The following is a 12568-nucleotide window of genomic DNA, read 5'->3' as shown; positions in this document are numbered from 1 at the left end:
ACAATGCAAGTGTTGCTCTCACCAGTCATTGAACATGGGCTGAATCTGCATCTGCAGTGTGTGCCAGCGTGCTGCTAGGACCCAGCTTTACAGCACAGGGTGCTACAGCTGAGCCTTCAGGAGGGGAGGGTACGCGAAATTCATGGGTTCAGCTTCATGGGCGGCTCTTGAGTTTCTGACTGTAATTTTTACTGAAAGAGTTGAGACACTTAAATGTTGTGTAACATCAGAAAAAACGGACTTTAAAGTCAGCAGGACGATGTTCAGCTTTAACAACACTGGGACGGGAGACGTCCTTTATAGGAACCAGACAAGCTCGGTGCTCACAGTTTAACAGTTTGATCCATATGCTGGTGCAGTAAGACCATTCACAGCATTAACTCCATGTGTAGTTCGAGTTAACACACAGATCTCAGAAATATAATTGATATATTATCATTGCCAACAGCTTTTTAGAATTTTTTCTTCTGGCAAACATGTCGACAGCTTCTCGGCTGAATAAAAACTGCATGTCCCACACCGAGCGCACACACACACACTGCTACACCCTCAGTTGGACTTATAAATGAATATCGTGTTTATATAAGAGAAAGCAATGATATCCTTTCTCGAGGAGTAAAAATGACAAGTCACACATCGTCTTGATACCTCCCACCATCTCGCTTCATATAAAACCTGCACAGCCTTTAAAGTGACGCGCGAGGCAACATGGCACGATTTCAAAACCTATTCAACCTACACATTTTTTAAAAGCGTTTTTTCTGAGACCTTTCATTTATGTCTGCAGAATGATTTGAGTGACGTATTTATCGGCTGTATCAAAGCAACCCACATGGTCTGTGTATCTGAAAACATTGCTGTTCCACTGACTGTCATTCTTGCGAGCTGCCTACGAGCTCGGTAACTCCCTGTCACCTTCCCCCTGTTGTTGATGTTTACTGAATCGCAATAAAATGAGAAATGGAATCAAAAGTATCTTTTTACATGAACGTCGCCTCTCGGCTAACAAATGCAATAATGACTGAACTCGTTTCCATCCTTACTTTGTTACACTGTCAACACCAGAGAGACGGCAAGAAATGGGATGAAGGCAAGGAAAGCAATCAGGGAGGTGACTGGAGACTTAGGGTGTACAACCCCCCCCCCCCTAAAAGAAATACGCCTGATGGCACTTAGTTACATGCACTGTAATGTATTATTGAGGCGGTTAATCACATCTACAAAGGGCCAAGGGGGGCAGCTAGTGCATCATCAGCCAGTGGTTTGTTTTAGCAAGACAGTTGAGTGGGGCTGAGTCTGGGACGAGGGGTCACTCTGCAGTGCGATGCAGAGCAGAGCGCCATGCTGACTCCAAACCTGAGTCATAGCCCTTTGTCTCACAGTCCACTGAGGGTTCAACAGATAGTAATTACACATCATGTAATTACACATCAGCACACAGGTATGGTCTGACACACCAGACCTGCTCCAGAGCCAGGCTGTGGGCTGTTACATAACACTATCCCTTTGCCATCATTTGCCAACATGGATGACCTTGAGAGGCAGGCAGAGTCTGGGCTGAGACAGCAAGGATGGGAACAAAGCAATCTGAGGCTTTAATTTGGGCAAATATTACAGGAGAGATTAATGTGTGTCTGTAGAAGGGGGGGGGGGCAACAATGATTGGATGGGGCTGGTGGATGTGGTCATGCAAGATTGATTTGCAAAAGAAAAAAAACAACAACCAGGCGCTTCCCACTGAGGATGATTGGGGTTAAGGACACACACCACACCCCCGTCTTCTTCTTGCACACACACACACACACACACACACACCCTTGCGCAACATCAGCACCAGTGACAAACTACAGCACATCACACCACACGGTGCCATGTCATAGCAGCCCACCCCACGCAAGTCACAAGTACAAATCGTCAAATTTCACACAGTCCACTGTTACACAGAACAGCCTCGCTCTCCTCACTTTTGTTGTTAAATCCACAAGCCTTGTGTGTGTGTGTGTGTGTGTGTGTGTGTGTGTGTGTGTGTGCGCGTAAGCAGCAAGAGTAAACCCAGGTAAGAAACAACCATGTTTATCTAACGCGATATGATCAGATGTACTGATATATGTATTTGTGTGTGTGTCCTTATTAAAATGGACTTCAACCACAATACATCGATACATTCGCCTTATGATACCGAAAGGATGACGCACTGAGTTACATCATGCTGATATAAATATAAATAAATATAAACTGAGATGATGCCGAGCAGTACAATAATAATTAGATTTTCTACATCTGTCAAGATTTTACGCAAAGCCTTCATCCTACCTTGCGAGAGTGTGGAGTCAACGAGTGTGGAGTCCGGTGTGGTGTCTGGAGTGGTCCAAAAGAAAGAAAAAAGAAAGAAAACACCTGCGAGTACGGGAAACAGCAAGAAATGCTCTTCTGTCGAGCTGAAGATTAGCGGTGCCTTTTGGGTTGTTGGATTTATTTAATTTTAGTTTAATGCTGGGGAGAAGTCGGGCTTTCACAGAGAGGAAGCTGTGCAGGTCCGTAGGATGATGCTGCGCAACACAAACTGCTGCTGATGTGCTGAGAGGAGGAGACAGATACTGAGAGAGCGCGCAGTGTGCGTCTGCCTCGCTCCCGCTGCCAGCCTGTGGCTGTGGATCACCGATACAGACAATAAAGGCAGCGAGGAGCAGACAAACACCAGCGTTTGTGTCCCCAATAATATTTTGTGAAGTAATACAAACCTTTCTTTGCCTTCCAGTGTCAGAAATACACATTTCAATGGGCGGTTGTGTTAAAGAGCAGAGGCTAATATCGATGGTGTTGACTTATGTTAGCTAAAGCCTGAGTTACGTCATATTAATCAGCCCTGTTAGTTTCGCGCCAAATGTGGGACATCAGTTAGCCAGCGATTGTAAATACAGCAGCCTGGTGAAAAAGCTTTCCTTCAGAAGGTAACAAACGTGGGGCAAAAAACTTAACTTACAGCATCTAGAGAGTAAGTGATCATTATAGCTTACAGTGTAAAACAAAGTCGCAGTCTGCTTTCTTTTATTATTATACCAATATAACGAACTAAGCTAGTGAGAAGCCAGCTAGCTTACCTCTATAAAGCAGTTATACCTAACATACAAAAACCAAGTTACACTATTACAAGTGACTCTAAAGAGTAATTTAGGGATCTCTGAAGAGGCAGGCACTTTGTATGAACTGTTAGTTCTGTTGCAATGGCTAGAAAGTAAAGGCTAAATGAAGGCTAACAGCTAGCAAACCTAAGTCTCTTTTTACCTTTGCTAGCTACAGGACACTACCTTGTTATAGTAGCATGGGTACAATAATGAAATATTCCATCGTGTGGTGAGCAGTCTCATGGCATTTTTTAGTTTTTTGATCGTTGTTCACGACAGTGGTCATTAACATCTACATATGTTTTCTGTCTTTGGAGAATTTCTTTTGTGGTTGTTTTACTAAGCCAGCTACAAGCTACACCTACAGCAGCTGTCATGAAGCTCCTGGTGCATAGTTTTGTGCTGATGTTAATGGAGCTTTACAGAAAATTGAGTCAGCAGAGCTTTAGTGACCTTGACACACTATACACCTCAGCAGCCCTTCTCCAAGTTTACCTGGTGTGCCATTTGTGGCTGAACTGCCGTGGTGTCTAAATGCTTTGAGTTTGGATTAATTCTACTCACAGCTGATTGGAATATCTAGGTGGGCAGAAATTTCACAAACTGGCTTGTTGCAATGATGATATTCTATTACAGTAGCATATCTGAAATCATTGAGCTCTGATCTCATCGATCCATTCTTTAAAAAATGATTATAAAGGCAGACTGCGCGGTTATGTGCTTGGTTTTATACACCTGTTTCAATGGGACTGAAAACACACGAATTCAAACGTTAAGGGATGTGACCCAATACTCTCCATATAGTGTATATATCATGTAGTAGACCGTTACAGTATTTATGTGTGACATGATATGCCAGGCACCCTGTTGTCCTGAAATTCTTCCTTCTGTCTTTTGTTTTAGAAGCACAAATCATGAAATTAATGCTGACTGACTTCCACTCAGCTGTTTCAGTTTTAGGTTATAGGGTCAGTTGAATGCTGTGGGAGCTGATGTAAAAGATGCTAGTAAAACTCGTTAATATGTTATTTGATCAGTCAAAATATCTTATAAAAAGAGGCTTATCATGCTCATTGTACACAAAGTACTAGTACTGAGGTGTATAGTGTGTAAACGTCAGTGGTATGGTCAGAAACCACATCAGTACTTGATACTAGAATAACACAATATTATCTTTTGTTTCTTTAAAGGATTGTTGAGGGATTACTTCCATGTGATTGGAGTCATAAGGTGAGATGCTGCACGTGCTGCTGTGTAATGAAATGTGCACTCTTGTACATGATGAAGTAGCTCATTGTTCACCAGCATTGTTATAATGATGCCTTTGTAATCCAGCCTCTGCACTGTGTTTTTTCTTCCTAAAAATGTTATTTGCCAACAGTAAGTTTTGTATTAGCAACATTCTGGACATGATTGCTTATTTGACGAGTAACACTCGGATTTGAGCTGTGTAGCTTCCAGATGCAGAGCTCACACTGTGGTGGGCTTTTTTTTTAGGTTTTATAATTCGATGAGAACATGAAAGTCCCACAAGATGATGACGTCTCACAAACAGAGAGAGAGCTCACGTCACCACCCTCCCCAAAACGATCCAGACCTGAGTGTAGAGTGATGAATGACCACAGTGGCTTAAGCAGCTTCGACTTTCCAGAGCTTTTGACATTTAGGAAAACTAATCATTCCCCATCATCAGCAAGTACCCTGCAGAAAACCGAAGGCCTGATTAGCACATTTGAATGTTTGGAGGATGAGAAATCTCAGGAGCGACCACAAGACACTAAGTCTGACGTCAGTCCTAATACTGAGGTGACTTCATACAATAAGAGTACACACGTGGAATCATCTAAAGTGTGTTTTATTCCCACTGAGAGCTACCTACTCCTGGGGAAAGAGGAGCAGCTTCCAGTTACTGAAACAGACAAACTCAGCTTTTACCAGTCGGATGATACAGATGGTTCATTAGGAGAGTCTGCCACCATAGCCAGTACTAACACATCCAGTCATTCTGATGGCAGGCTACCAGGGACATCCCTTAAAGATCAAACCCCTGGTGGTTGCAGTCCTTCCACTGGAAATGAAAAATATGGGAGACAGGTACAAAAAAATGTCAATGAAATGCAGACGAGAAATGAAGAGGTCAGATGTCAGCCTAACTGTACTAATAAAGAATCAGTCTGTGACGTAGGTTACTGTAGCACAAGGAGCCAATTTGCTGAAGTTGTAGAGACGACTCAGAAGAGGACTGAACCTGAGTTTAATGAGTATATTGTTTTCACTAAGGAAGAGAGTGAGAGTAAGAGATCTTCCAGTGATTATGCAGATTCTAAACCACTCTGTTCAGACCCTGTAGAAGAGCCCTCTGGGAACTTGGTAGAAGCTGGGAAAAAGGAAAACAATGATTCAGGATTACAGTTCTGTGAGAAGGAAAATGTTTCTCTCTGTGATGGGAAAACAGAAGGCCAAGTTAATAAGAAAGCCCTCATCCTTTTTGCTGCTGTATGCGGTGAAGGATCAATTCTTTCTCATGATGTGATGTTAGAAAGAAATCCTGCAAATGAGAGCGCGGATCTCGATGTTGATGACCTCTGTGGGGAAAAAAGAGCGGATGGTGCTTGCAAGATAATAGCCAAAGCTCAGAGTGAAACAGCTGATCACACAACAGTGACTACGTTGCCGGCTAGAATCAGTCAAGAGCCGGCTGAAGGAGATAATGATGAAGGCCCTTTCCATGTAATTGACCCTGCGATCTGTAGTGAAACTGACAGGGAAGCTGAAGAAAACTGCTGTAACTCAGCAAGCGCTGCAGGTCCCAAATTATCTCCATCAGTAGAAGTCGACAAGATGGAAATGCCTCTTCCACTCCATTCCCACATGAGGACATCAGAAAAGGTTTCATGTCCCGACCGGACAGAGTGCTTTAATAATGAAAGCAGGACATGGCATCAGGAGGGTGCAAACGATGACTTCTGTCAGGCAGGACTACAGTCTTCTTCCGTCACCACCAATGAAACACACAAGACTTTCATTGAATGTGACTGTCAATGGAAATCCAGGTTCAGCAGGAGCCCTACAAAGCCTCTCCCTCCTGGGGATCATGTAATACAAGGAAGCCACGGTTCCATGGGACATGAGTTCAAAGAGCAGAGTCGCTCCAGCTGTTTTTCTGTCAGGCTTGACCCCCTGGAGACGTCGGAAGTCAAACATTCACAGAGAGAAATTGACAGTGTGGACATGACAGCTGTGATAAAAGAAAGCAAGGAAATCTTCTGTTTTGTGAAAGAATTGGAAATGAATGAATATATGAACCCGAAGAGGACAGTGGAGTTGGAGGAAAAACCGCTACTGCAGAATGGACAGCACAAGGATAACACAACTGAACTACTTACTTGTGATTGCAAGGCTGAATGCAGCGAGGGTGAAGCACATGAATGGGACAGTGAATTAAAGCTCACTGAAACTGAACAAAGAAGCAAGCTCGAGCGTTTGTCTGACCAACCATTCAGTGCTGATATTTCCATGACAGAAGTGGGAGAAGAGGAAAGAAAAGAAGGGACAGAAGTTGGAGACGAAATGAAAACTGATGGGCCTGAAAACTCAGCAACACTGGTGCAATCTGAGGATTATGTTCAGTGGCAAAATGACCACAAAGCAGACGTGACTCAACTGTCATCTGGTGATGGCGCTGATGAATGGACAGAGTGGAGCACATTGCCCTTGGGAAGCGAAGATGGACAAGAACACAAGCTTAGTTGTGTCTCTGATTGCCAAGACAAAGCTGAAAATAAAGCTGACTTTTCAGCCTTCAGCTTTTCTTCAACAAGCGATGCAGTCGTACCGTGTCAGGGCAATTTAAGCCATTCACAGAAGGCTCACAGTAATCCCACTTCCATAAACTGCATTGACAGATTTTCCCCATTGCCATCTGCTTTCTGTAACCTAGTGCCGGAGGGGTTTGACACTTTCGAAAAGATCCAACTCTCACTAGATGATGATGACGCCACTGGAGTGGGCAACATCCCTGTCCTCGTCAGCTCGCCTGGGCAGCTGCTATACCACTTTATGTCAGTGGCAGAAAGCAACATGCATGAGAGGATACCAGAAGAGGAGGAGTGTATCACTGAGAACATGGCAAACAGGCTTCTTAGCAGTGATTCTGCCTGTAATGAACTCCCAAACTTCATCTTAGGAGCAGATGCCATTGCTCTCGAATGGCCCGAGCGAGAGCCTAACTGTGAATCGGTCCGTGATTCCTCTGAGCACATTCAGGATGAATTAAACCCAGAGTTAATGTCCCCTACTGTTTCCGCTGAGAGTGACAGCCCTGCCTCTGGTGTGAACAGCTGTGCTGAGTTTGAAATGAAAAACCAGTTCGACTCGGTCCTGAAAGAGCTGAATTTGTTTTTTGAGATCAGTAGAAATGACTTTGAAAGCGACTGCAAAGCAAACTTCATCTCACCTGAGCAGTGCACTGACAGAACTAAAGTCTTGGAAGGCAGCGCTTCAGAACGGACAGAGCGTCTCACCAGTCCAGACGTGGGACGCCACAGAGGCGCCGCATCAGGTAGTTATACGTAGGATAGAGCAAACACAGTAATACTGACAGCAGTAAGCACCCCAGGCGTTTCCATTGACCGTTCAAATAAGATACTTCAGCTGCACAGTTTAAACTAGGGTTGTTAAAAATACTAATACTTAAGCTCTAATCAATACTTAAAATTCTATTTAAGTGTATGCATTAATTTGCAACTGCATCAATACCAGCAGTGGTGTCTTCAACTCCTCCAGTTGACCTAACTTCACCCAGACAGGCACACGGCACTTCCTGTTACTGACTTTCAAAACACTGAAAAACACTTTGTGAAGTATTAACGAGGTCAGTAAAGTTCCTGTTACTACAACGTTAACCTTACGAGTGCATACTTTAATGTCACCCACTGAACTGTTAGCAGTTAAATAACCACATTAGTCATCTCATGTTATTAAAGGACCACCTCACAGCTGTGGTTAATAATAAGAGCCTCTTAGTTGTTTTTCAAGTGACGAGTAGTTTCCTGGGTATCGGTGTTACGTTTGAAGTTCTAGTACTGTGACAGCCCTCATGTACACTGTCCTTATTTAGATGTCCAAATCCAAGCTAGCATGCTGAGACGAATAAATCATCAGTGAATAGTTTGCAGAAATACACGTATTTGTTTCTCATGACTAACAGAGATGATAAGACTCTGTGGTCAGACTATGACATGATAGCATTAATTATTGTACCTTAGTTTTTATGTAATGTTACAAAAAGATGTAAAAGCAACCAAAAAATACCCCAAAACGAAATAAAATCCAAAACAATTTGTTAAACTTGGTTCATGATATAAGTGCAAGAACCTGAAAAATTGATAAAAGACAAGCAAATTTTACTTTTACTCCATTTAATTTAAATCATCCCAGCTGTTATATCAAAAACTAAACACTAATATCTTTTACGTTTGGGTCAGATTGACCCCAGGAATCAAAAGCTTCCAAAGATGTCTGTCATATAATTTAAGCAAATAAGGCAAATTAAATTATATTTTTAAAGTAGCTGGTACTTGATATGCAAAATAGTTAACATTATCAAAAATAACAAGTAGAACTGACTCACATGGAAGAAAAAGTTTGATGAACTTCAGCTGTTTCAGTCCAGCGTTTGAAAAATGAAGCAAAGGTTCTCAGTCATCCTTCCTAAAGTTACTTTCAACAGATAAAGGTGACAGCGGTCAAGAGGCTTCCTAACAGTGCTTTATAAACCAATGGATGACTTTCATCATGTATATACTGTCCATAATCCACTGTATATAACTATATATTGGTTCAATTAGGAGCTCAACTGATTCTTCTTGGATATCCTGATAATTCTGCCAGTTTGTTCTGATTTTGCTGCTCAGTGGAAAAATATATTGTTTTCTGTTTATTGTTTTCAAATTTTTAGATGATGTTGCCGAGGACCACAGCCTGGACATGTGTGAAGGTGATCCGGTGGTTTCTCGGACTGCTGTCAGTAGTGATGGAGAGCAGGAAGTGCCTCTTAGCAGACACCTGTGCCGGGAAGCTCCTGTTGCAGAGAAACACAGAGGTTCACAGTTGATTTAATTCAATATTTCTGGCCTCTGTTAAAAAGAAATAAACAACAAAGACGAATATATTTCTGAAGAAAAGGAGCAACAAAGTGTCTCTGTGATTAACATAAACAACATGGTTGAAAACATCAGAAGGAAAAATGACAGGCTAGAAAAAAACATTTCATGAGAGTTGTTTAATTAGAGTTAAGTGCTTTTTTATTCCATTGTTTTCAGTTAACACTGTTTTTACAGAGCGGCGGGTGATTAAAAGGTCAGCTGGGTTAATTCACTGTGGAAATATAATTACTTTTATTGATTTGTCATTTCAACCTGACACAGCGTACTCTCATTAATATTCCCTCCCCTTCCACAATATGCTGCGGTGGAACGATAACGCGCTCCACAAATGCAGAAACATGGGCTGATGGGTAAACAGAGCAGCAAATACAGTAGGACAGAATTAGCAAGTGCTTCTTCTCTGCCTGTCAATATGCTGCTTTCAGAGCCCCGGGAGATGGAGCACAAACAGGAAGTGTGGTCTCCATCCTTTGTGTGTTTGACTCTTATGGAACAACTGAGCCACAGTGAGGTATATGTAAAGGCTGAGCTTATACTTAAAAACATCTCATGGATAAACACTTGGGATGGGATCCATATTTTTTTCCAGGATTTAAAGAGGGGCCAGAGGGGAATAGTGTAGCTCGTTCAGTAATATTTTAGACTAATCGCTTTGTCAAAAATAGACATTTGAACAGAATGAGCTTGTCCTGCATTTATAACCCCAAGTGTGCCTCTGAGTGTTTAACAGGAGAGGACTCTTACCACCTGCCTTTCTGGAGATGCAATGTTTTCTCCTTTTCTATATGCAGGACAGAATAACAGCAGCGCTACTCTGTCATGTTAATCTTTTCAGCGTTAGTATATGAAGTGTGTGTCTCTTATTTTTGCTGTGTATAATACTGCAAACACGCACACAGTGTCATCTCAGGTTGATTGTGGCCAACATTAGCAGCACTTGGGGAAGCAGCCTGTTTTCTTGCATTTTAATGTCCACATGCATCTGCAGAATGTGGTTATGTTGTGTAGTTATATGCCAGTTGACTTTAACACATGCAGCTGTCACATGTCTTTCATTTCACCTAATTTGTTTAATTCAAAGACAGAGAGGCACAGCTAATGTAGGATAGCCAGGTAGTAACACCTACAGGTAAATGTCTTTGCATGCTAATCAAATACTATCTGTTTTACTGATTAGTATTTCTGGTGCCAGCTAACACAGGCAGAGAACATTAAATGTCTTGTTGACTCGTCACACACACACACACACACACCTCTCTGGAGCCATAGAGAAACAGGAAGGTGCAGGAAAGCTGGTTAGGAGTGATTGAACTTATATATAAAGAGCAGAATGTTTAGTAGGAAATGGACTGCATATAGTGTCACTCTCTGAGACAGAAGTCACATGAGTCACCAAGGATGTGTTTATGGTGTGTGTTGTGTGCAGGAGCGCCTGAGCAGCCCAGGAGACTAGAGCCGCTGAAAACATGTGCACGGCCGATCCGGGTTGGACTTTCAAAGAGAGCCAAGACCAAACACCTGCACCGGCCCCGCCCCTACAAGTGAACGTTGGACATGCAATCAAGGGTGAGGTGTGTGAGTGTAAACAACCTCGTTTGAAGCTTTGTGATGCAGTGTTCACGACCTCGAGGGTTATCATCGGATTTACAGCGTTCCTGTTTTATTCTTCTGCATCAAGTCGCTGTTATTTTCTCCTGAGTTGTTGAGGTTTCCGTACATTTTAGTTCCCCCGTTATCCAAAGATGTTTGGGTCCATAAAATATCCTGGCAAGGATCCGTTCTCCACATTGTCCAAGCCAGAAAAATATTCAGGTTTTTAATGGAAAACATTTAGATCTTTATGTATTTATTTACTTATTGATATACTGTATTTATCTGCTTCTTTCTAGCTGACAGTGTGGTGTGTTATCTTTGCATTCTGCTGTTACTGTTGTCCTGAGCTGGTCTCCTGTTAGCTGGAGTTCAGTACTGAAGCTGCTTTATTTATTCAAATATGTTATTTATTCAAATATGTTTCTGATGTCCACACTATGCATGGCTGTATCTGCAGTTTTCCTTGTTTTAATGTTATTCCATCATTAGTTTCCTGCAGTGTTATTAAAAACTTGATCAGATTGTTGCTTTTCTTGCGTTACATTCTTTACGTTGACTTTTTCTCAGCAGCTGGGCGACTGTAGCGTCCTCAAACAGCTTTCAGACAAACTACTGAAGCACAAAATACCAGCAAATATTAATGCAATGACTACAAATTTACTCCACTTGTGTATTTAAAACCTTCTAGTGTTAAAACGATGTAAGCTCCTCTTTCAGAACTGAGCTAGTGCATCGATCTGAACTCTGAGTCAGCAGTGGTTATGCTGGCTGCAGGCAGTGGAAGGGACACCTCAGTTTAAGTTGTAGCAACAGTATCAGAAGTGCTTTTAAGGTTTGCATGCCTACATTCACAGCTCTCGTTTGTAAAGTGAATGGGATTGTTTTTATTCTCAATTCAGACATTTTATTAAAATTGGAGGAGTTTGCTGACAACTGGCTGCACCTGTTTAAAGTAAAATCCACATTGTATCATAGCATTGCCATTATTATGTCAGAATTTTATACAGATTACAAGTTCTTTTTAAACAGGAGACACATGAAAAAGTCACATGACACATTTTGTTTCGTAATCAGGACATTTCTCTTCAAATTGGCTCCATTTGGTCCTTTTAGTGTTACCTGGTGTCCCCCAATTTGAGCAGTGTTGTATTCACGCCTGTTTTTCGAGATTTTGGAACAAGATTTTTTATTTAATGTTTTCATCACATCTCAGAATCGAAACGGTGAAACTTTTCTTTGTCTCAATGAGCAAGGTGCCTCAGCTGGCAGACGGGCAAGTACAAATCACAGAGAAACAATGCCACGGTATGGCTTTCCAAAAATAATTGGATTCAGACGCTAAACATTCAATCTGCCTTTTTAATCAGGCCCAGTCTGTGAAGGCTGTGGGTGTAGAATTAGATTTCTCTCCTTTTGGGTTTGTTGGTAATGGTTTTGTCAGTGCTAGTTGTGTCTGAGCGGTGTTTGCTGATTTGTTGCCGCTCCTTTCTTCGTGTGGATATTTTCCCTCTCTGAGACATTTTCAGCTCAGTTTCTTTTTAATGACAGATTTGTTTTATGACTCCTACAAACTGCTAACTTCTTAATACGTTATTCATTTATCAATAGCTATTATTCTAATAGCTTAATGATACCATATTTCCATCTCCAACTGCTGCTATTTCATCTTTAATCATTTCTTAT

General features: G+C 41.9%; 2 protein-coding genes across 5 annotated transcripts in view; one reads left to right on the top strand and one right to left on the bottom strand.

Moving 5' to 3' along the window:
• vsnl1a (visinin-like 1a) overlaps positions 1-2653 on the bottom strand; it is a 41144-nt gene extending 38491 nt beyond the window's left edge. The window contains exon 1 of the mRNA XM_006792956.3: positions 2314-2653. The gene's annotated coding sequence lies outside the window, so the exon portion shown is untranslated. The remainder of the gene's footprint in view (positions 1-2313) is intronic.
• A 133-nt stretch (positions 2654-2786) lies between these two features.
• LOC102798343 (uncharacterized) lies at positions 2787-11406 on the top strand. 4 transcript variants are annotated; one of them, XM_035908704.2, is made up of 6 exons: positions 2787-2951; positions 4316-4355; positions 4623-7686; positions 9085-9228; positions 9718-9798; positions 10719-11406. In XM_035908704.2, exons 3-6 carry the CDS (start codon positions 4644-4646, stop codon positions 10835-10837), a joined length of 3387 nt encoding a protein of 1128 aa, XP_035764597.2. In that variant the 5' UTR covers positions 2787-2951; positions 4316-4355; positions 4623-4643; the 3' UTR covers positions 10838-11406. The 4 variants fall into 4 exon arrangements, with proteins under 4 accessions (XP_035764597.2, XP_006793020.2, XP_006793022.2 ...); XM_006792957.3 differs by having other exon boundaries at positions 2787-2995; XM_006792959.3 differs by having other exon boundaries at positions 9718-9803; positions 10719-10844.
• Positions 11407-12568: the final 1162 nt, after the last annotated feature.

This window comes from Neolamprologus brichardi, chromosome 15 (genome assembly GCF_056152115.1).
Source record: "Neolamprologus brichardi isolate AB-2024 chromosome 15, ASM5615211v1, whole genome shotgun sequence".
In the NCBI taxonomy this organism is placed as follows: Eukaryota; Metazoa; Chordata; class Actinopteri; order Cichliformes; family Cichlidae; genus Neolamprologus; species Neolamprologus brichardi.
The sequence above is the reverse complement of the archived record's forward strand: the minus strand, read 5'-3'. Positions and strand labels throughout refer to the sequence as shown.